General features: G+C 38.4%; 1 protein-coding gene across 1 annotated transcript; it reads right to left on the minus strand.

The window, feature by feature from the left end:
- Positions 1 to 170: 170 nt before the first annotated feature.
- Positions 171 to 23,430, minus strand: LOC117986929 (exosome complex exonuclease RRP44-like). Its single transcript, XM_034973887.2, is given in 16 exon segments — positions 171 to 820; positions 1,065 to 1,205; positions 2,142 to 2,310; positions 3,114 to 3,334; positions 3,840 to 4,046; positions 4,584 to 4,754; positions 15,393 to 15,517; positions 15,875 to 16,130; positions 16,837 to 16,952; positions 17,509 to 17,647; positions 17,649 to 17,680; positions 19,854 to 20,127; positions 20,548 to 20,774; positions 21,268 to 21,464; positions 22,709 to 23,037; positions 23,243 to 23,430. Coding segments are annotated over 16 exon segments (3,267 nt in total). The 5' UTR covers positions 23,297 to 23,430; the 3' UTR covers positions 171 to 211.
- Between the last annotated feature and the right edge of the window lie 1,824 nt (positions 23,431 to 25,254).

The following is a 25,254-nucleotide window of genomic DNA, read 5'->3' on the forward strand; positions in this document are numbered from 1 at the left end:
ACTATACCTCGAAGACATCGCCCGCTGAATGAGTGACTGGGTAAGTCCCATTTGTTCTATAGAACTTGACGTCATCGGGCAAAATGAGACAATTTTATCCAAATTTGTTCCATAGGTAGACAACTCTATCATTCCATTCAAATCTAGCTAAAATAAAAATTCAATAAAAATTAACTTACACAATATTTATTTCTTTACAACTAGTTATGTCTTATTTTTTAGATTTCTTCTTTTTACTCTTAGTATCTACCGTCTCCTTTCTCTTTTTCTCCGAATCGTCACTTTCCGTTATATCTACGATTTCAACGTCTGTTGCCTCTTGTTTATCCTCTGAGCCATCTTTGTTTTTAGATTTCTTCTTTTTACTCTTAGTATCTACTGTATCTTTTCTCTTTTTCTCCGTTAAGACGCTCCCAGTTATATTTACAATTTCGACATCCATTTCCTCTTGTTCATCCTGTTGGTCGTCTTTATTTTTAGATTTCTTCTTTCTCTTTTTCTCCGGTTGGACACTTTCTGTTATATTTACAATTTCTACGTCAGTTGCATTTCGTTCACCCTCTGTGCCATCTTTATTTTTAGATTTCTTCTTTCTCTTTTTTTCCGATTGGGCACTCTCAGTTTCATTTACAATTTCGACATCCATCGACTCTTGTTTACTCTGCGAATCCTCTTTAACGTAACTAACGCCGGGTATATACGGTGTTACTAGTTGAAAAACTAGTTTTCTGTGTTGTAAATTCGAGCTGTCGAGAGTAAGTCTCACTGTGAGTTCGTCAAAGGTTTTGAGCACGGTGCCGCCACATATCTGTACGTTTTCCTGTAATATACACTTGATTGTACTCATTGCTGTACGTAGAAATACTCTTTAGTATTAGATGTATACCCATTAAAAATTAGGTGGAAAAATCGTTTTGACGAAAAGTGAAACAAACCAATAAGCAATGAAACGATGAAATGAACAGTCAGCGCGTATTGTTATGTAAGAGTGAGCGATATGAAATAGAAAATAATCGATTAAAATAAAAATCCATTATTTTTCCAAAAAAATTTGAGAAACTTACCTCTTCATTGTAGACGAATTTATCAGATGGCAAATAGAGCGGTCCCTCGAGGCCGTACTTGGGAATCAACACTTGCAGCGCGTTCCGTTTGACCGCCAGCACTACCGCCGCTTCGATCTCTTCGCGATTCTTGAACAGAATCTAGAATAGAATATAATTTAAATCGACCTGATTGACCTGAGAAGGTTTGTAACGCCGACCTTATGTTGCTTTACAAAAAATCTTAATAGACCATGTACATCAAACGTCGTAAATAAAGTTGGATTCGTCACTTTAATAAAAGGAACTATGCAACATGGCAAGACAAGTTCTCGGCAAAATTTCAGTTAAGAGGCATGGCCTAAATTGGCGTTATACGGTTCTGACGGATGTCGCGGGGATATGGACGGACATGGAACGAAGTCAAGGATGCAGTTAAAACCGCTCGGGGATGAAATACTGTATTTGCCCTCTACCCCATATAGAATTCTTGCCTGTAAGAAATGTATGTCGTAGAGAGTGGTGTGTTTGTATGGACTAGTGGAGGAGGACCTCCACCATGTTTTGTGAGAGTGTGCAGTGTACGAGGATCTCCGGTGCACTCTTCTGGACGGGGTCGATCGCGAAGAAGAGGGTGCAGTCTATCACCAAGATCTCGTCGCCTCGGGAAGTTAGAGGGGGAGCAATGGCACAAGATGCGGAGCAGCTTGATCGCGAGCCAGGGGCCTCACTATCACCATTGTATGAAAATGTCAAAATATTATTGAACCGGGAAACACGCTAAGAGCAAGTACCGAGGGCCCCCCTCGAGCGTTTCGGCCCATATAACCAAGAGGTCAGACCGTCGCAGAACCGACGGCCGATGGGGCAGACTTTTTCTGGAGTGGAGACCGCGTACCGGTAAGCGCAGCGTGGTAGGACCCCCAGTCCGCTGGACCGATGACCTGAAAAAGGTGGTGGGGAGCGGATGGATGAGGAAGGCGGAGGACCGTGTTTGGTGGCGCGCTCTTGGAAAGGCCTATGTTCAGCAGTAGACGCAAACAGGCTGATGGATTGGAACCAAGAGGTTGGTTAGGGACATATAAACACATTACTCACGTGAGTGTTGAGCGCCACAGACGCGCGGCCGGCGTACTGCGCCTGTCGGTGGCGGTAGTTGAGGTTGTCGCACAGAGCACCTGCGTGTTTGGTATCGAGCAGCGTCGCGTGCGTCACGTCTGCGCCGATACACGCGGCCAGTAGGCGGTGCACTATGACGTCTGCGTATCTGGTAAGTGATAACAAATAACAACGACGATAGAGTAAAAAAACTCTTTGTTATACAAAAAACACTTAAAAGTTAAAGACATGAATAGACGCTAACTATTGCCTATCCACGGAAAGAAGTTAGTGTAATGCTCTATCTGTTAGGTACGTAATCCCATACAAATGGTGGAGTCAAAAATCTCAGTGGGCGTTAACCATTTTGATTCACCAACTAATCACAAACATGTTTTCTAAATCCAATCCGATCCATCAGTCCGTTTTGCGTCCACTGCTGGACATAGGCCTTTCCAAGAGCGCGCCACCAAACACGGTCCTCCGCCTTCCTCATCCATCCGCTCCCCACCGGCCACCACCTTCTTCAGGTCATCGGTCCAGCGGGCTGGGGGTCGTCCCACACTGCGCTTACCGGTACGCGGTCTCCACTCCAGAAGACGTCTGCCCCATCGGCCGTCGGTTCTGCGACAGAGGCCTGCCCATTGCCACTTCAGCCCGCTAATCCTTTGAGCTACGTCGGTAGCTTTTGTTCTTCTGCGAATTTCCTCGTTCCGGATTTTATTGCTGAGAGTGATAACCAACATAGCTCGCTCCATAGCGCGCTGAGCGGCTTTTAGTTTGAGGACGAGGCCAACTGTCAGTGTCCACGTTTCCGCTCCATACGTCTCCGTACGTAAATTCAATTAGAAAACATAGTTTCGTTTGTCTGAGAGTGGCGTATAGTACTAGTAGTAGTCACGGTTAAAGTCTTCCACAAGACCATTTTGCCGCCATAGATATTTAGTTAAAAATTAAATAACAACAACTGACCTTCGTATAGGAGACGTAAAGTGCGTATAAATGGGGCACGCAAGCCCGTAGTGGTAGAACTCGTCTTGAGTCTTGGTGCCGCTCGAGAAGTACACCGCTTGCTGCATGCAGCGCGTCGCCATTATACGCAGCAGCGTGTTGAAGAACGGCCGGCCGGGTATCACCGCTTCGTTCAGGGATTTTGAGAAGGCTTTGTTCGTTGAAACGTCTAATTCGAAACCCTGTAGATCGAACATTTCGCTTTTAAAGGGGTTAAAGTATGAAGTTGTCTTTTTAACATAATCGCCACAGTTTTGCGTAAAAAAATAAAAAAGGAAAAAATCTAGAGAAAATCATAGATTTTTTTAAAGGCATATCTAAAATTGATCATACACGGCTTTCCTGTGATCTAGCTGTCTTGAGAAAGGTCTATTTGTAAAGCAGGTTTACTGAGCTTACCTCTTATCTTGCAGTCATGAGGAAAGTGTAGCTGTAAAGGAGGTTCATCGAGTTACCTGTTGTCTAGCGGCTTTGAGGAAGGTGTAGCTGTAGAGGAGGTTTATTGAGCTTGCCTGTTACATAGCGGCCTTGAGGAAAGTGTGGAAGTTGGCAGGCGGCGGCGCGGGTTGTCTGCACAACAGTGCACACTGCGGGAATTCGGCTGCCAATTGTTCTGCGATGTCCACGTTACCTGTTGTCTAGCAACCTTGAGGAAAGTATACCTTAGAAGAGGTTTATTGTGCTTACCTGTTGTCTAGCAGCCTTGAGGAAAGTGTGGAAGTTGGCAGGCGGAGGCGCAGGATGTCTGCGCAACAGCGCACACTGCGGGAATTCAGCCGCCAGGTGTTCTGCAACGCTCACGTTCGCAAGTAACATGAACTCTTCCACCATCGAGTTCGTGTCTACGATCTTCTTTGCTTGCACTTCTACCGGGTCGTGTGTTTCAGAGTCCACCTGGAGTTTGGATATTGTTAATTCCATAGTGAAAAAAAATTGAAATCCATGAATAAATTACTGAGAAATTTATTATTATTGTTATTAAAGCCACCACTCAATTGCATAGTTTTTAAATCCCATGTGTGCTCTCGCGCTATTTTTTTTCTTACGTCATATATATAATGCTTAGCTTACTTGGAACCGTATCTAGGGCGAGGCGTTGTCGAGGCGCTTCTGCTTCAGCTTCTTGGGCAGCGCGTTGAGAGTGCGCAGCGAGGCCGCTACCTCATCCTTGCGGGATCTCTCGTCTATCGCTATTTGTGCTTCCTCGTACGTCATCGCGGCACGAGATTGATAAATATACCTACGGCGGTGCGGCCCTTTGACGATACTTATCTTTTATAAGAGATAAAGAAAGACAGAGAGAGAGAGGGAGAAGGTGGGGAAAGAGAGGGAGAGGGTGAGGCAGAGGCAGGGAGATGGAGGGCGAGGAAGAGAGAGAAACCGTCGAAATATTTTTTTTTGCTTACGTCGTGTACCTAATGTTTAGCTTACTTGGAACCGTATCTCGGGTGAGGCGAGCAGCAAGGCGCCGTTGTCGAGGCGCTTCTGCTTCAGTTTCTTGGCCAGCGCGTTGAGAGTGCGCAGCGAGGCCGCTATCTCGTCCTTGCGGGATTTCTCGTCTATCGCTATTTGTGCTTCTTCGTACGTCATCGCGGCATGAGACTGGAAGTTTTCAGGGAGACAATGGATATTATCATCATCAACCAATCGCCGGCTCATTACTGAGCTCGGGTCTCCTCTCGAAATGAAAAGGGTAGTATACAAGGCTGGCCCAGTATTGGTAGACTACACACACCTTTGAGAACATTATGTAGAACTCTCAAGTATGCCGGTTTCCCCAGATGTTTTCCTTCAACGCATAGCAAGTGTCCTGCCCGTCGCCACTTCAGCTTCACAACCAGTCGCACAGTTCACAATAGTCATGAAACTTGTAACCAAATGCAGGCAGGCGTCAAAATGTAGGCTATGAAGTATGTGACATGAGCCGTCGTAGCAGTGTGGCAAAGAGTTTGGATTCACGTCATCCCAGTGCCAAAAATCTAATATTTGACAGATGACGATCAAACCGAGAGCTCACTTAGGCCTCGTTTACGGAGACGCGGGGCGTCGCGCGTTGCGATGGGCGGCGCGACCCGCACAGAATTTAAACATATGGCGTTGTATGAGTGCGTTTTCGGAGTAGCAATTTTATACGCGTTTGTTTGAGATGGAGCGTTTTTTGCGGCCGAGCCCACGGATGGCATCGACGCGTCTCACGCGGCGTTCATCGTGGCGGCGCACGTGGCGGCAATTCTCGATGAAGCGATGCCCGAAGCGGAATCTTCTGACAGTCTTTATTTGGAAATCACATAACGCAGACGCGCCCGCCGCGTGCAACGCCACGGGCACAGCGGCGGGCACCGCCAGTCTTCCCGCCTCGCATCTCTATGAACAACATCGTATGTCAATACATATGTTTGTTATTACGCGTGCGATGATCCGTGCCGTTTCACGCGCCGCCTCACCGTAAACAAAAAAAACGTACGACGCGCCGCGAGACGCCACGCCACACGCGATGCGCGGCGCCCCGCGTCTCTGTAAACGAGGCCTTACTGTAGTTCACTCTGCCGTTGAGATGTCATTATTATGACTTAGACTTAAAATAATAAACAAACTAGAAATAAATATAAAAACCAATCATATCAATTTTCTAGCGTACTGTAAGGGTGGTAAATTGGGCGGAATAGAAATATACCCGGATACGGAATAATCTACCACCTTACAAAGATTAGAGGAAAATAATAATTTACTTTACTTACTTGATCTATCTACCTAGTAAAGAATAGAAGCTAGCCGTCGACTCCCTTGTAATGTATATGAGGTGTTATAAATGAAATTTGCTAGATGTTAGGCAAAATTGTTTTTAATGTAACTTTTACCGGGGTCGCTTAATACATAGTGATGGCTAATAATGCTTAGTTATTCTAGCTTAATGCCAAGACTTAATTTAGATACATTAGAATGCCTTAGGTAGATAGTACATAAAATCTATGTTTTAAATTTAAGATGCCATTGGCATGGAATAGACAATGACACAGTAAAATTCATAAAATTGTTTCAAAATAAAAGCTCAGTAGTAAAGACAGGGTTCTTACTGTACACATACACTAAGAAGGTTCACTAAACTGTTCCAGGATACAAACATTTGCTTACTTGTAGGTGCGAAGACTGCAAGGTAGCTGGACGGCATCGGCCAAGCTCCCAAAACTCGATTTAACTTGATTCTTCACAACCGAAATGTTTCATTACAAAGATTTTCACCAAGTCTTATCCATAGAATTAAGTTGCCAACGTGAATGTGCAAAAGAAATAAATACGGAAAACGAAAGCGAAATACGAAAACCGAAAACTAAAAACGGAAACGCAAACGGAAACGCAAACGGAAACGCAAACGGAAACCCTGTAACAAAGAAAAAACAAGATTATAATTTGTGCTGTGTGAAAATTTCGACACGTGGAATTTTCCCGATCAAACACAACTCACCTATTGAACTCCTGGCCACCAATGGTTTTCAGGAGTCCACCCACAACCCATTATCCTCATTTATTTGGGAAGGTAAAATAACTGGAACTGAAAGGGAAAATCATGAAATTAGGATTTTCTCTAACCAAACCGCCATTTTGTCGAATCCACATTACTTGATTTTTCACTCACCATAATTGATGAAACATTGAAATACGTTAGGATGACTAAATTTATAACTATTGTATTTTCCCAGGCGAAGCCATGGGCGAAAAAGAGTGAGATTTTCCTGGAACGAAAAAATTCGTCTTCACATGTTGACTCCAGAAAAATTCTAAATCTCACCAATCGGTGTTGCCAGACGCAACCCGAGTGTGGCCGCTCTCATTTAGTTTGATCATGAAGCCAATTCATTTTTGAATATTTGCGGAACCTAAGGATATATTATAAGAACCGTTTTGTTAATGACTTAACAATAAACAAATGATATTATGGTTTTATTTAATTATTTTGTTTTATTTTTACGACAATTGACAACGAAGCAAACGCCATCTATTGTGGCTCGAATGAACTCTGAACATCGACCCACGCGTAGTTCTGCACCTTGATGCTAGGTGGCACCAACATACTTTGAACAAAATTGATTTTTATTAAAAGCGAAACGCTAGTTAGTAGTTCAAAATTTACAACGTCACAATACTTCCCCTCCTACGAAAAGGTTCAACAGGTTGAACCACGCTGCCCTCAGCGTCATCCAACAACTACTAACAATTTGCCTGAAACAAACAAAAAAAACACAGAAGTTACGCGTGAACGCACATCTACTACTAACAAGGAAAATTGTCTAACAAAATAAATATACTGAAAACAGTGTAAGGTTTTATACATTATACTTAACTACACAACCCTAACTTCTAAAAAGAATATATACAAAAAACTTCATGGTGTCTAAGACACTTGAGTGGAAACATCTTGGCATCATTCTTCAGCTGACTGATAGAATGCGTCTAGGCCTACGGTGGTTCACTCTTTTAAACTACCATCTTAATATTTGTTACTCAACAAATACGGAAAAACTGGTTGTGAACGGGTCCATCTGATATGGCAACCGTTCTCTATCCCATTCGGAAAAATAAAACCGAATCAAAATCGGAATATGAGAAAAAAAACGAAATAACTCTCCTAGAAAATAGATCTCGGAACAGAATCGGAAAAAATAACAGAAATGATCCATTATCTAGAAGGAAAACGAAAACAAAACACAAAACCCCCCCTTTTCGTTATCCCCAAAGTACGATATTTGCATTTTTACTTTCTCAACCGGTTGGTCTACCACAAGCATTCCAATCATCACATATTCATCCCTACATACATCCACTACATTCCTCCTCAACTGAACCATGGTAATGTAACTGTTAACTCAGAACATCACTACACTCATACAAATTCCTAATTGAATATTGATAACTTAAATATTCAAACAGTTTAGACCAAACTAAGTAATGGCAAATATCTACTTCTTAATATCCTTAATATGCCAAGTGCCTATTGGGTGGTTGTCAGCTACTCTAACTAGTTCGTAAACCAAAGGTGACAAAACCTTGACAACCCTGCACTTTTCATACTTAGGTGCCAGCTTAGCTGCGAAAAAATTTGTAGCGTCGCTTTGTGGATAGGTCTTTTTCCACACTATATCCCCAACAGAATAGCTTGCAGACCTACGCCTTAAGTTGTAATGCGTTGCATACTCTGCATGAGCCTGAAACAAATTTCTCCTAACCTGACCAAATATGTCCTCCAAAGATCCAAACTTTCCTGCGTATTCCTCCCTTGGAATTCCGGCCTCGTACTCCTTATCCGTGTCCTTATAGAAGGAACCATTTAAGACCGGTTCTCTAGCGTGGACAAGGAAGAACGGGGAGAATCCAGTGGATTCATTAACCGCACTGTTTATGGCGAACTGGACCTTGTACAGGTTTTCGTCCCAGGACCTGTGGTTATCTTTCACAAAAGCGGCTACAGCAGTCATAACAACCTTATTGTACCTCTCAACAAGGTTAACTTGCGGAGTGTACAGTGGTGTGTAGTGTAATTTCGGAATATTATAACGCTTAATGAGATTACGGAATTCAGATCCTGTAAATTGGGACCCATTGTCCACAATCACAGTCTCTGGAACACTATGGTTCAAAAATACAAAATTCTCTAGCGCTTTAACAACAGCGGCACCTGTGGCACGCCGTAACGGAAACAACATTGTATATTTCGAAAAACAACACGTCACCACAAAAAGAAATGTAAATCCTGATTTAGACCTAGGCAAAGGTCCGACTAAATCAGCCGAAATGACCTGAAAAGGTCTCTCGCAGACTTTAGGCTTCCCTAGCAGACCTGGAGTGGCTGATGTCGTGTGTTTATACGCAGAGCAAGTATCACAATTCTTAACGTACTCAACCACGTCCTTATACATACCACGCCAAAAATATCTGAGGGATAATCTGCGATGAGTTTTGAACACACCAAAATGACCTGCAGTTGCATCTGCATGGTTTTGTTGCATAATTCTAAGGATGTCGTTCTTGTGGACTACCTCTTTCCAGTCGAACTCACTGAGAAGCTGGTATTTACATTTACTGTAACGATATAGTTTATCGTTCAAAATACAAAAATTCGGAAAATTTGCTGGATTGATTTTACAGCCATTAAATGTTTTGTCATACCAGTCATCTACCAAAACTTGTTGACTAGAGTTATCATTACGATCACCAACTACATCTACGTGTATGAGTCTCGACAAGGTATCCGGAACTACATTATCACAACCCTTCCTATGTTCGATAACAAAATTATACTGTGATAATCTACAACCCCATCTGGCGAGTCGTCCTGAGGGATTTTCTAAATTTAAGAACCACTTTAGGGATGCATGGTCTGTGATAATTGTGACTGGCTTGGAACCAAAATAAGCCTGAAATTTCTCCACTGCAAAAATCACAGCTAGAGCCTCGCGTTCCGTCGCGCTGTAATTCCTTTCGTTTTTATTTAGGCTCCTACTGACATACGCAATGGGATGATCGCAACCATCGGTTTCTTGCGTTAGCATACCGCCAACACCATATGCAGAAGCATCACAATGTATTTTGAATGGTTTTTCAAAATTCGGTACCGCAAGAACAGGTGCGGTTACCAACGCATTCTTCAATGTATTAAATGCTACCTCTGCCTGTTCGCTCCACTCAAATTTAGGTGCGTTCTTTCCTTTACTCGTTAGTCTATTGAGTGGTGCAGCGATGGTTGAAAAATTCCTAATAAAGCGCCTGTACCAAGAACAAGTGCCTAGGAAAATCTTTACCTCCTGTGCAGTTTTTGGGGTCGGAAAGTTCAAAACTGCGGCAACTTTTCCAGGATCTGTGCGTAAACCAAATTCATCCACTATATACCCTAAATATTTCAAAGAGTTTCTAAAAAAATTACATTTATCAAAATTTATGGATAGTTGAGCCATTTTTAGTTTATCCAGAACTCTGTTTAATAAAATTAAATGGGTTTCAAAATCAGCAGAACAAATAACAATATCATCTATATAACAAAATACTATTCCATTTTCAATATCACTACAAAAATTTTGATTAAATAACTGGTCCATTAACCTCTGCTGTCGTGCTGGTGCACCGCATAGGCCAAACGGCATGACTTTAAATTTGAATAACCCTCTACCAGGAACTGTAAAACTGGTTTTTTCCTGAGAGTCGTCAGCTAACGGAATTTGCCAGAAACTTGAACTTAAATCAATCGATGATAAAAACCTTGCCTCTTTCAAGCTATCTAGAATTTGTGGAATGTACGGTATTGAGTATGAATCCCCCTTTGTCACTGAATTTAATTTCCTGCAATCTAGGCAAAATCTCCAGTCTCCATTTGCCTTTTTCACTAAAATTGCTGGGTTATTCCAAGGGCTTTCACTCGGAGTAACTACGTCCATTTCCAGCATCCTATCTAACTCTTTACTTAAAGCTTCCTTCTTTTCGGGAGAAAGTGGATATTGTTTTATTTTTATTGGCAAGGCATCACCGGTGTCAATAACATGTTCAATTAATTTTGTTCTACCCAATCCAATTTTCTCTGAAGAAATATCTAAAAATTTATTTACTACAGACTGGGCTAATTCTTTCTGTTGAGATGATAAGTTTTCAAAAGAAGTGATGGTATGAATTTGTTTATTATCAATCGCACAAATATTGTAAAATTGAGAAGGTGCCTTAATTAATTCTAAATTATCAAAAATGCCAGGGGCTAACTGAAATGTTTTCCAAAAGTCACAGCCAAAAATAACATCCGCTATTATAGAGGGTACTACAAAAAATTTTATTATGTGAGTTACGGAATTATAAGTAATCGGAATAAACATATAACCCATGCAATCAAGTTTGTCTCCATTTGCCACTGAAAATGTGGTATCAATACTGCTATGCAATTTATAACCGAATCTCAAAAAAACCTTGTGCGCCTGGTTACCCAAAATTGACGCGCAAGCACCGGAATCTAGTAAACCTGTAATCTCAAAACCGTCAACAAAAACCTTTAAATGTGGCCTAAAGTCTCGTTTATCCACTGAATACAGAACTGTGTCAGGTAAAAGGGATGTTTTGTTGTTAATGACCAAGTTCTTTACTTGTGTCTCTGCACAGTTCTTACTAATTAGTTTTTTGAATTTTTGTCCGGAGCGGGTTTACTAATCGCCTTTTTACTACAACTTGGACATGTCTTTACTGTAAAGTTCTGACGTCCACACGAAAAACATCTAATAAATTTCGGAACTGTCCTGCAAAATTTAAAGGAATGGTTACCCTTGCCGCACTTGTAACATAGTTGTTTATTTGTTTTCGTAAAATTAATGCCTTTACTTGTATCAACCTTAGGTGCAGGTGTGACTGAAAGTGTGTTTATCTGTTTTGTCACTTGTTTGTAAGCAAACTCTGAACTTAAAGTTGCCTTACTGTTAGTAGGCTCAGAAAATAAGGCGGAACGCTGCCTCGCAGCCTCTAGTTTGCGACACTTTTCCTTCAACATTGCGACAGACTTAATGTCAACAAGAGCTAATTGTTCTGAGTAAAAAGGGCGAATATTATGTAATAAAATTTGTAACTTTTGTTCTTCGGAAAGTGGTGTTGACAACCTTGAAAACATGCAAAACATTACAGCGAAATAGATAGACACAGGTTCTTCAGAGCCTTGTGTTCTTGCTCGAATTTCACCTAGCAACCTGTAGTCATAATCTACTGCATCAAATTCCTCTAAAAATAAAGTTTTCAATTCTGACCAAGACGAAACTTGACATTTGTTGCCTCTGTACCATAACAATGCTCGGCCTGTAAAAAGATGAAATGCAGAAACAAATAATTTTCCATCTGAAACGCCATAAGATCTTTTATATTCCTCAACGCGTTCGATGAAACTGCGCGGATCACCCTGTCCGTTGAAATTTAACTTCCACTTGGCAACATTTTTATCACCAGTGCAGTCAACGGCGGTACTCTCGGAATCCAGTGATTCGTCGTGAGACGACTCATTGTCAGCATCTAATCTGGAAATCAAACTCTGCAACTTTGTATGTAATTCACTCTTCCTACTTATTAAGCTGAGTTCGGAACACTGTATTCTCAAAATTCTAAAGTACAAATGTGAAGCTAAAGCTTTAGACCTACAGAGGGCATGTCTATCTTTAGTGTCAGAACACTTTTTTAATAAATCTTCTAAGTCTTGAAGTTTTTTAGTAATAACCCCTAACTCACTTTCAGAAGTGAAATCCGTCTCTAAAATTGATTCAGAAGGAATTTCCTGAATTAATTGTTTTAACTGTTTCTTTAAACCTAGCACTGTAGGTGCTGGAGTTTCGGAACGAATGGATACCTCATAACACAATTCGTCCTTCAAAAGTGAATGAAACTGGGCAAAAGTCTGTTCCATTGTGTTAAGTCAAAACACATTTAACAAAATATCGAGCTTGTGTAACTGTCTATGTTTAGCCTTATACAAATTGGTTAAACACAAACACAAAAGAAGTTATTTAAACTATTAAATATACACAAGCAAAATACACAACAAAAACAATATTCTTAAGTCTATCCTAACCTATTTTATCAATTATGTTCCTATTCCAAAATATTGTTAATAATACAAGCACATATTATTACTATAGTAAACAAAATATAACAAAATAAAACTTCCCAAAATTGAATAAATGATTGTAAGGTGCAGTATCACCTTTATGAGTACACAGTGTGTTACAACCTTTACAATTACAAAAGTAAACAGGCAACAAAGTTGCAATGAACTCTTACTAGCATATTATCTTTCAAAAAAACAAAGAGATTGTGCAATGGTTTGATGGCTGTTACTTTACACTTTTAACACATAACCTAAAATACAACAAAATCTGTTTCTAAATGTCACTTTAAACTACCAGCATTCAATTAAACTTAACATGTTTTGTGTGTGAAGTAGCTTTTATCATAACCTTAACACAGCTCTAAACAAAATTTCAACAAAAATAATGAAGTATCAAGTCACTGAAAAAAAATTGTTCATAACTTCATACTTGAACTTAATGTAATCTCTGAATATAGTTTATATATTTAGTTTCACAAGTTGTAACTCTTAGTATTTATAAATGTATGTGTGTAACTAGTTAACGGCACATAGCGTTTCAAAACTTTAATTATACTAAGTTACCGGAATTTTCAAACATAAGATGTACTTACTATTGAAAGCAATACCCAACAACAACTCAGTTAAGCAATGTTTATTACTAAACTGAAGGCAAACATTCACTTATACACCTCAAAGGTAAGTCAAATAACATAATTGAACGGCATAAACACCATTTATAATGTGTTAATTAAATAAGAAAAAACCACTGTTGGACTATACTCAGAAAATTACTTAAACTATCAAACAAAATTTCTAACTATTAGTTATTATTTAGTTAGTTAACCATAAAAAACAGCTTAGTGCTCTTTGCAATGTGTCACTACTTAGAAAATTGTACAATCAGCGGAGTACATTTCATAAAATTTACAAAATTTCTCAAAATATACAGAAATAACTATATAAAAAAAACGTTCGGGCGCCATTTGTAAGGGTGGTAAATTGGGCGGAATAGAAATATACCCGGATACGGAATAATCTACCACCTTACAAAGATTAGAGGAAAATAATAATTTACTTTACTTACTTGATCTATCTACCTAGTAAAGAATAGAAGCTAGCCGTCGACTCCCTTGTAATGTATATGAGGTGTTATAAATGAAATTTGCTAGATGTTAGGCAAAATTGTTTTTAATGTAACTTTTACCGGGGTCGCTTAATACATAGTGATGGCTAATAATGCTTAGTTATTCTAGCTTAATGCCAAGACTTAATTTAGATACATTAGAATGCCTTAGGTAGATAGTACATAAAATCTATGTTTTAAATTTAAGATGCCATTGGCATGGAATAGACAATGACACAGTAAAATTCATAAAATTGTTTCAAAATAAAAGCTCAGTAGTAAAGACAGGGTTCTTACTGTACACATACACTAAGAAGGTTCACTAAACTGTTCCAGGATACAAACATTTGCTTACTTGTAGGTGCGAAGACTGCAAGGTAGCTGGACGGCATCGGCCAAGCTCCCAAAACTCGATTTAACTTGATTCTTCACAACCGAAATGTTTCATTACAAAGATTTTCACCAAGTCTTATCCATAGAATTAAGTTGCCAACGTGAATGTGCAAAAGAAATAAATACGGAAAACGAAAGCGAAATACGAAAACCGAAAACTAAAAACGGAAACGCAAACGGAAACGCAAACGGAAACGCAAACGGAAACCCTGTAACAAAGAAAAAACAAGATTATAATTTGTGCTGTGTGAAAATTTCGACACGTGGAATTTTCCCGATCAAACACAACTCACCTATTGAACTCCTGGCCACCAATGGTTTTCAGGAGTCCACCCACAACCCATTATCCTCATTTATTTGGGAAGGTAAAATAACTGGAACTGAAAGGGAAAATCATGAAATTAGGATTTTCTCTAACCAAACCGCCATTTTGTCGAATCCACATTACTTGATTTTTCACTCACCATAATTGATGAAACATTGAAATACGTTAGGATGACTAAATTTATAACTATTGTATTTTCCCAGGCGAAGCCATGGGCGAAAAAGAGTGAGATTTTCCTGGAACGAAAAAATTCGTCTTCACATGTTGACTCCAGAAAAAATTCTAAATCTCACCAATCGGTGTTGCCAGACGCAACCCGAGTGTGGCCGCTCTCATTTAGTTTGATCATGAAGCCAATTCATTTTTGAATATTTGCGGAACCTAAGGATATATTATAAGAACCGTTTTGTTAATGACTTAACAATAAACAAATGATATTATGGTTTTATTTAATTATTTTGTTTTATTTTTACGACAATTGACAACGAAGCAAACGCCATCTATTGTGGCTCGAATGAACTCTGAACATCGACCCACGCGTAGTTCTGCACCTTGATGCTAGGTGGCACCAACATACTTTGAACAAAATTGATTTTTATTAAAAGCGAAACGCTAGTTAGTAGTTCAAAATTTACAACGTCACAGTACATTCAAAGTCCTTGAATGTTTTGTCGTTTTGTATTTTGTCTTTTTGTGTTTGTATTTAAATTATCATTGATCATCTAGTTAGTATAAGAGGTACTGCCGTTCCAATTACATGTAAAATAATTAAATAATAATAAATAACATAACAGTAGTATTAGGTACCTTTATAACACTTTTGTGGAATTTGGTGGACAAGACATTGGCGTTTTCGTCGATTTCCCAAACGCAAGAGAACGCTAAACGCTCCTCGCCGCCGCGCAACGAACATAGGTTGGAACTAAGCAAATCTGAAATTATTATATAAATAAACCGTTTTATATAGCTTCATCATCATCATCATCATGCTCAACCGCCGCTCGATCGCCGGCTCATTACTAAACATTGGTGCTGATTCTGAGCACAGCTAAAATTTAGAGTATTGGAATCCTTTTCTTACTAATGTAATATGAAAAGAACAGACACAGTTAAAATTTAGAGTCTTTAAATGTAAAATTAATGTTCCGTCCTTTTTTAGCAATATTAAAAAGAAAATGATGCAGATACTCTAAATTTCGTTTAGAGAAAGACAAGAGAATCGGCGCCATTGGTCTATCAAACACAGTGGAAACACACTTTAACACTGTATAATCGAAAAAAATATTTACCAGGAACCATATCAATCCTTTTACCGACCAAATAAACAGTCGTCGATCGTGCTGCCGCCTCCTTATCCAGCGCAGTGTTAGGTCTGACGAAGTAAGTGACGTCAGCGATATGTACTCCCACATCATACTTCTTAAGGCCGTCTTTAGTCAGAGTGGGAAGCGGCCGCGCGTGCAGAGCGTCATCAATATCGGTACAGCCGGGAGGGTCGACCGAGCAAACGCATATCGAACGGAGATCCACGCGTTTTTTTATCTCCTAGAACAATGTAGAATTTTCCATTTTTTTATCAGTACAAATATTATAAATGCGAAAGTGTGTTTTTTTTTTTAATTTGTTTTAGTTGAGTGTTTTTTTTTAATTAATTTAGTTTTTTTTAATTAAAAATTTAATTAAAAAAATCAACAACTAAACAAATTAAAAATAAAATTTGTTTAGTTGTTGGTTTATTGGTTTGTCCTTCAATCACGTCGCAATGGAGCAACGGATCAGCGCAGTTTTCAGCATGGGTAATCATACCTGGAGAGCTTAGACTACTTTTTGTCCCTTAAAATCAAAGAGTTCCCACAGGATTTTTAAAAACCTAAATCCACGCGGACGAAGTCGCGGGCAACAAACAATAAACAAACACACTTTCGCACATTTATAATATGGGTAGTGCTATTACTCACGATAATTTAAACGCTAAAATATTGTTATCTATATATTATATAAAAGAAAAAGGTGACTGACTGACTGACTGACTGATCTATCAACGCACAGCTCAAACTACTGGACAGATCGGGCTGAAATTTAGCATGTACATAGCTATTATGACGTAGGCGTCCGCTAAGAAAGGATTTTTGAAAATTCAACCCCTAAGGGGGTAACATAGGGGTTTGAAATTTGTGTAGTCCAAGCGAACGAAGTCGCGGGCATAAGCTAGTTATTATTATAAGCAAAGGTATTGAAAAGTCATAGTTACCTCCTCAGGAATAGTCCAATCGTTTGGCGGCAAGCAAGCGAGCACGGCCTCGCTGAACCGCGCATGCGGGACGTCGTGTTCCAGTAATATTACTTCGTTTTCCGCGTCCTTGTCGCCTGAAAAGTCGAAATATAATCGATTGTTTTCGATTGTTCAATTGTTACTTACACAGGTCTGGGACGATTGAATTGATATTCAATCGATTTTCGATTTTTCCATTGTTTTTCGTATTACAATTGTTTTTCGATAGTCGATTTTTTTAAAATGTTTTTGTCAAGATGAATAAATCGACAATGTATTGTTCAGTTGTTCGATTGTTTTTTTTTTTGTATTTTGTATAAATCGCCCATCGCTAATTTCAGCTACCGATACTAAAATACTAACATATTGCCGCCGTTCATGCCTTAGGTCAGGGGATTATTATCCAGTGGAATTCTATATTTTCTATATTTATAATTAATACATATCATAAATGCGGATATCTGTCTGTCTGTCTGTCTTTTACCTTTTCATGGGCCAAAATCAATTTTGACGAAATTTTGTACAGACAACTGTCTTGCATCCTGGAAACACAGACTTTTATCCTCGAAAAATCAAAAAGTTTAGGTGCAAAAACTTAAGTCCATGCGGTAGACGTCGGTGGCATAATCTAGTATTTTAAAATTTTCTTACCAATAAGCCCCAAAGATCTCACGAAGTGGCCCAAAGGGTATCGACTGTTCCTAGGCCAGGAGTCTAAAGCAACTACAATCCGTTGCGACACCAGTATATCGCTTTGACGCGTCTCGATACGCACTCTTGGTATGCGTTTTTTCAGCTGGTGTGAACAAGTGACGCGTTGCACCTGTTTTGAAAAAAAAAAATATCATCATCACTATCAACCGATAGACATCCTACTGGAAATAGATCTCTTTTATCGCCGTCTGAATCCAGCGGCTCAGATGCGTCTAGTTTGACGTCGTCTGTCTACTTAGTGGAAGGTCTTCCAGCGCTGCGCTTTCTGGTCGGCATTCTCCCATTGGAGAATCCCATTCGCCCCGCCTAATGCCACTTCAGTTTCGCTATCCGTTGAGCTATGTGGTTACTCTAGTTCTGGTTTTTAAATATATAAGTTTGAATAATAAAGGCGCGACCATTTTTTGCGCAAGGAATCAACCTGGCTGCTCAGCGAGATGATTTACCAACCCTCCATCAAAAGAGGCCATTATCTAGGGTGTAATCAGATAATACAAACTGAGCTACTTGGACTAAGGCACAATGTACACCCATAGAGTGGAGTGGAGCCGAGGCTCAAAGATTTATACACAAATCTTTGAACCCTTGTTACTTTAAAACTAGATTTTGTACGGAAAGTTGAAAAAAATCACTGATTTTGATTGGTTAATATATTCAAAGGAGAGGCAAACTACATTTGTATGCATATAAACTTCTCTCAATAACAACTTAAATTAAGCTTTTTTAACTGTATAACTTGCGCTTGCTTAAAATAATGCAGGCAGCGCGCGGTAAACTCTGACAAAGCGCGCGCAGTGCCTGCGTGTTTTGTTTTCAGCATACTTATTGCAACCCTATATATAAGGACATAAAGCTAAAACTAAGTTTTAAAATAGGCTCGGTTTAACTCCACTCTGTTTGTATGCATTTGTCCTAAGACTCAGATTCTAGAGCTTTCCAAACATTCTTATTTACACTTTATACAGTAGATGTTCTCAATAGAGAACACACTCGAAAAACGAAACATTACAAAACACATTTTCAAGTTCACCAAATAGCACAAAAATAACAATATTCGCAAGGCAATAATCTTTTAAAAAAAACAAATCGAACTACACAAAAAATATGTAGTCAAAAAAATATAACACAGTTTCTCAGCTATTAAATATATTTAAAATATTAATCATTCAAATCTATACAAAATGCACAGGTAAATAATAACTAAAAAAATGTAATTAAAAAGACTATAAAATTAAAGTATTTGTTGTAATAGAAGTGCATTTACTGCTTGGAACAGATATCAATGGCTACTTTCCAAGTTTCCAAGCATGGCTGGACGCTTGCCCATTCAATATTAAAATGCGACAATTTAATTTTAAATATTGTGTATATATAGCAACAATATAAATAATATTAAAACGTTACATTTATAATTATAGATTGGAATTCTTTGTATAGTTTTATACCATTCATTTTTCTTTGTATTATTATCATGCAATGTGACTCACACGCCTCCACCTATTGTACTTTGATGGTAGGTACTATACCAGAAAGCTTTGTCAACAACAACTGCACAAAGTTTCAACTCAATAACGATGCATGAACGCATAACAAACGAACAAACACACAAACATTAACTTTTACATATGTATGGATTACACGTCACGTAGCAATCTGGCGTGCAAAAAAAAAATCATTCCATCCATTCCATTCAGTCCCTTCGCCCAATATCCATACTAATATTATAAATGCGAAAGTGTGTCTGTCTGTCTGTCTGCTAGCTTTTCACGGCTCAACCGTTCAACCGATTTTGACGAAATTTGGTACAGGGATAGCTTGCATCCCGGGGAAGGACAGGCTACTTTTTATCCTGGAAAATTGAAATTTTCACAGGATTTTTAAAAACCTAAATCCACGCGGGCGAAGTCGCGGGCTTCAGCTAGTTGACAATATTTGGTACAGAGAAAGCTTGTACCTGAGAGACGGATATATTATAGACTAAGTACTTTTTATTTTGGAAAAGTCCTTGGCATTTTTTAAAACATAAATCCATGCTGACAAAAGCAAAGGCATCATCTAGTTTAATAATAGTAAGTGTAAATGTTTAAAATAGTCCGCGACAGACTGAGATGGTAATCGGGGTGTGAGGGGGGCGGGGGCTCCGCACACCCGCACGTCACCCGCGCTCACCCACACGGGGTAAGCGTGGCGTGTGCGGGGTGTTCCCTCCCCGATATTGGTCTTTCGCGTACTATATGTTTCGCAATATTAAAAACACAGAAAAGCTTATCAAAAATACATACCAGGAAACTTGCTAGGCAGCAATATACCACAATACTGTCTCCACTTCCTCTTAATGATTCCAACAACTTTCCCCGTAGGAGTTATATCATCATCTGCAGTATCAACCTTGGGTTTGATCAATGTGGAGTCTTCAAGAAAATCTCCCGGATCTTCCACTTTGTCTTCTAGAACTATGTCACTAGGTTTGCTCCACTCCTCTTTGGGCAATATTTCTATGGCCACTATGTCTCCATCTATTGCCCTGTTTATACCTATATGGCCTTGCAAAAGAACCTAAAACATAGGTTTATAGTTCTATTTTTATCTAATCTATATCTAAATATATAAAAGGATTGACTGACTGATCTATCAACGCACAGCTCAAACTACTGGACGGATCAGGCTGAAATTTGGCATGTAGATAGCTATTATGGTGTAGACATCTGCTAAGAAAGGATTTTTGAAAATTCAATCCCTAAAGGAGTAAAACAGGGGTTTTTTAAAAAAAAATAGCTTGTCACTCAGGAATAGTGTACCTTTCTAATGGTGAAAAAATTAAGTCCTCAATAGCATTCTCAAAAGTGTGTGGAATATCAATCTGCACTGGCCAGCATGGTGGACTATGGTCTACACCTTTCTCGTTCTGAGACCCACGTTCAGTAGTGAGCCGGCGATGGGTTACGATGATGATTATTGGACATTATTGTTACTTACAGGTTTCTCGTGGCCACTAACAGAAGCTGTCCCTTCCAAGAAGTTATCCCTGGAAGCATGGAAAGTCCCTTGACTCAGCTTCCCATTCCTTATGCCTGCGTGGATCTGACTCAGCGTCAAATGTGCTGGATACAGGGCATCTTTGGTGCAACTTTCTGGTATAACATTCTTGGACAGCTTGTCTACTAGTCCCACAAAGCCATTTACATTTTCAATGTAGTCCTTTACTAAAAACATGTTATTACTAATTGTCTGTAGTTGAGGAGCTCTTAAACAAAGTGTAAGGTCCTGGGTTCTAATTTGGGAATTTACAATTTCCATATTGGCTCTGGTTTGATATGGCAGGAGGCTTCAGAAATAGCTGGTAACTACATTTTACAAAAGGGATAAAAACTGAACAAAGTAGCATTAACAGGTTTTCGACAACCTTCTGGTGTACTGGTGAGCACCATGGTTCATGAGTGGGAGCTCCTGGGTAACATTTCTGTGCCCACACAGGAATGTAATTTGGGGATTTACAAGTTTGACAACTGGCTTTTGGGAGAGTTTTCCATAACATTCTCAATGTGAATAGAATAGAATAGAATGTTTTTTTTATTCATTTGTGCATGACTATGAAGTCTGCCAATTTGCACTTGGCCAAAACTGACAATTCGAAAAACATAATCTGTTGGTGAAAAGGATTATTTTTAGAATATGACGTAATTTGATAATACATACCAGAGCAGCACACAATGCCCTCTTCTTGAGCGATTTTCCTGTTATTCTCATCATCAGTCATCAGGACTATCTGTGGGAACTGTCCCGCTACATTGTTAATGGAGAGATGCGAGGAGTACCACCCCGCAGCTTTGCGAATGGCCCTGTCATTGCGGTCATTCTGCTTTTCACCAGGATTTCGTTCCACATATGTATCTCTATATGGACAAAAGAGACAATCTAAATATATAAAAGGGAAAGGTGACTGACTGACTGATCTATCAACGTACAGCTCCAACTACTGGACGGATCGGGCTGAAATTTGGCATGCAGATAGCTATTATGAAGTAGGCATCTGCTAAGAAAGGATTTTTGAAAATTCAAGCCCTAAGGGGGTCAAATAGGGGTTTGAAATTTGTATAGTCCACGCGGACGAAGTCGCAAGCATAAGCTAGTTGTTTATATGATTTGATACTAGCTTACAGAAATTGTTATCAAATGATACAGGCTCAAGACCCAACCGTTCTAAAACCCCTGTACCACTCAAGGTTTTTTTTATAGAGTTTATAGTCTATAGAGCACATAAAACAAGTAGTTGGTCACATGATATGGACTTAAAAAAACGGCCAAGTGCGAGTCAGGCTCGCGCAATGAGGGTTTCGTAATTCAGTCGTATTTTTTCGACATTTTGCATGATAACTCAAAAACTATGATGCATAAAAATAAATAAAAATCAGTTTTAGAATGCACAGGTCAGCATAATGTCTGGCATCATAGGGACTCAGTTTGCGCACGCGTCGCGGTTGAGACTGCGTCCCTATAAAAAATAATTCAAAAACTATGATGCATATAAATAAATAAAAATCTGTTTAAGAATGCACAGGTGAAGACCTTTCATATGATACCCCACTTGATATAGTTACCTTACTTCGAAAATTGAAAACACTAATTATTATTTTATGACCACAAATTATTATTTTTTGTGTGATGTAACCACAAATTCACGGTTTTCAGATTTTTCCCCTAATACCAGCTATAAGACCCACCTTCCTGCCAAATTTCATGATTCTAGGTCAACGGGAAAGTACCCTGTAGGTTTCTTGACAGACAGACGGACAGACAGACAGACAGACAACAAAGTGATCCTATAAGGGTTCCGTTTTTCCTTTTGAGGTACGGAACCCTAAAAATCCCTAACATAAATATTACCTTCTACTTAAACACCTACAAAAATTATTGCAGTCTAACTTATTAAATACTAGCTTGTGCTCGCGACTTCGCGCGGGTGGACTACACAAATTTCAAACCCCTATATTACCCCCTCAGGCGTTGAGTTTTCGTAGGTTTTAGTAGGTTTCTTGACAGACAGACAGACAGACAACAAAGTGATGCTATAAGGGTTCCGTATTTCCTTTTGAGGTACGGAACCCTAAAAATGTTGATACAATGTAGTAATATTTACTTATGATGTTCGTTAACGAAGGAGTAAAACTTCCTCTTCTTATTCCCGATGATCTCAAGTAATCTTTGGAATATTGCAGTATTCTGGTGCTTCACTTCTCCTAGCACGGTTTGTAAAATTATTACATTTTTCAAAGCGTCTTCTTCTAATACGTCTATCTGGTGCAATATCACATTAGTATCTAGCACTAAATAATGGTTATAGTCAAACAGAGCACAGATAGATTCTGGTTTTGCCTCCAAAACGTAGTCGTCGTCTTTTTGCGGACAAACGTTGCACGCAGCCGAACCGCATAGCAGGTCATCACGCAAGTAATGTTCTCTGACAATCTAAAATAGTCAATTAATGCCATAATTATTATAATAATTACAGAAAATTAAACTATAAGCTACAGTTGCTCAACTCCAATTTTTGAATGCGGGACAGTACCAAGCAACTTTTGTTCTATTTTAACGATTTATCAGTCTAAGTTCACGATATTATTCCTGTATTAAATGAATCATTAAAGTCCATACTCAAAAACCATAACCTCACCTTCAAAACATTGCCGCGTTTTGTTTTAGTAAGAAATGTTTTAGTCGTCCACATTTTATAGTTTCGATGAAAAGTAACATTAAATAATCAGTTAATCTAGTGGTTTTTAATGAGATTTATTGATAAAACAACTTATAGTAAAACCGAGAAAACCCTAAATGTAAACAAAACAAGACAGTGACACTGATAAAAATCACAGACCAGTAAAATCGTATCTCTATTCTCTATGGTAAAATCACAGGTGACCATAGATTATCTACTATATACTAGAAATAGATGTGCGACTCTAGATTTCTTTTTCAAAGTTACGCGTGTACTCACATCAAGAGGGCACTAAAAGCGCGCTAGGCGTGCGAGAGCGCGAAAATTTAAATGCTATTTAAATGTACTTTACTAGAATATTTTATATTTTTAAACACGTTTTAAATAAACATTAATAATTCCATTAACGTTTGTTTAAAACATGTTTAAAAATATATATTACAAGACTATGACTCTTTGAGCTACTTAATTATAACTATATTATAGAAAGAAAAAGGTTTTAAGGTTTTGTAAATATTTATTATCATAAATTCGTAACTAGGTAGATACATAAAATACAATAGAATAGAAAACAATACGAAGTGTATGTAAACACTATAAAATACATACCCAAATTCAAGACCCGCAAGATTGTGAAATAATTACTATTCAAATTTAACATTTTCGGTTATTTACTTTTAATAATTTTCAAATTATTACCACAATTGGTGTATTTGTGTAGTCAGAAAACAATAAAATAATTGTTATATGAGCCAAAGATAATTAACATAAAGCTAGCTTTAAGTTTTATTGTAATATTAAAAATAAAAAAAATTAACATAAATTATATTAAATAAAATTCCCTGTAAATAAACTGTAAAATAATAAACATAAATTATACTAAATCAAGTAATCAATAAAACCAATCTACTAGATTGATTTTATTGATGGGAATTTATGTTTACTAGCTTATGCCCGCGATTTCGTTCGCGTGGACTACACAAATTTTGAACCCCTGTTTCACACACTTAGAGTTGATCTTTAACAATGAGATTTTAACATATGAGCTTAATAAAATATGTCATACTGCAAATTGCAAAAATATTAACTACAAAACTTTATAGACACTTCAAAACTGACAGAGTTTCATACAAACTTCAAACCCCTATTTTATCCCTTCAGGGGTTGAATTTTGAAAAATCCTTTCTTAGCGGACGCCTACGTTATAATAGCTATCTGCATGCCGAATTTCAGCGTGATCCGTCCAGTAGTTTGAGCTGTGCGTTGATAGATCAGTCAGTCAGTCAGTCAGTCAGTCACCTTTTCCTTTTATATATAGATTATATTATATTTGACTAGTGCCACAAAGGCAGTAATATTAAAAACATAATTACACAAATTAATCACACAGGATTGGCAAGAGTCTGTGATCAATCTACAATTAACAATTTAATCCCCCATATTTGTTAAAAGGAATACAAAACAATTTACTAAAGAAAACAATTTAGTAAAGACTGCCAAACGGATATAGCTTCTGTTAGATATTGATGCAGAAGATGACTTACGAATGTGCAATAGTTGACAGAAGCTTGAATGATTCCCCTTATCTAAATATATAAAAGGAAAGGGTGACTGACTGACTGACTGACCTATCAACGCACAGCTCAAATTACTGGACGGATCGGGCTGAAATTTGGCATGCAGATAGCTATTTTGAAGTAGGCATCCGCTAAGAAAGGGTTTTTGAAAATTCAACCCCTAAGGGGGTGAAATAGGGGGTTGAAACTTGTGAAGTCCACGCGGACAAAGTCGCGAGCATAAGCTAGTTTTATCAAACGAAGTCTGTAATTCAACTACTGATTTCATTAGATTGCATAAAATAGATTATTTACCTTTATGTGTTTGATAATATCTCAACGCCTGAATTTTTATGCTATCATTTTCAGTATCTGAATTTTTACCTTTTAAAATTTTATTTACATTATTGCACC

The sequence above is a fragment of the Maniola hyperantus genome, chromosome 12 (genome assembly GCF_902806685.2).
Source record: "Maniola hyperantus chromosome 12, iAphHyp1.2, whole genome shotgun sequence".
NCBI classification, from domain to species: Eukaryota; Metazoa; Arthropoda; class Insecta; order Lepidoptera; family Nymphalidae; genus Maniola; species Maniola hyperantus.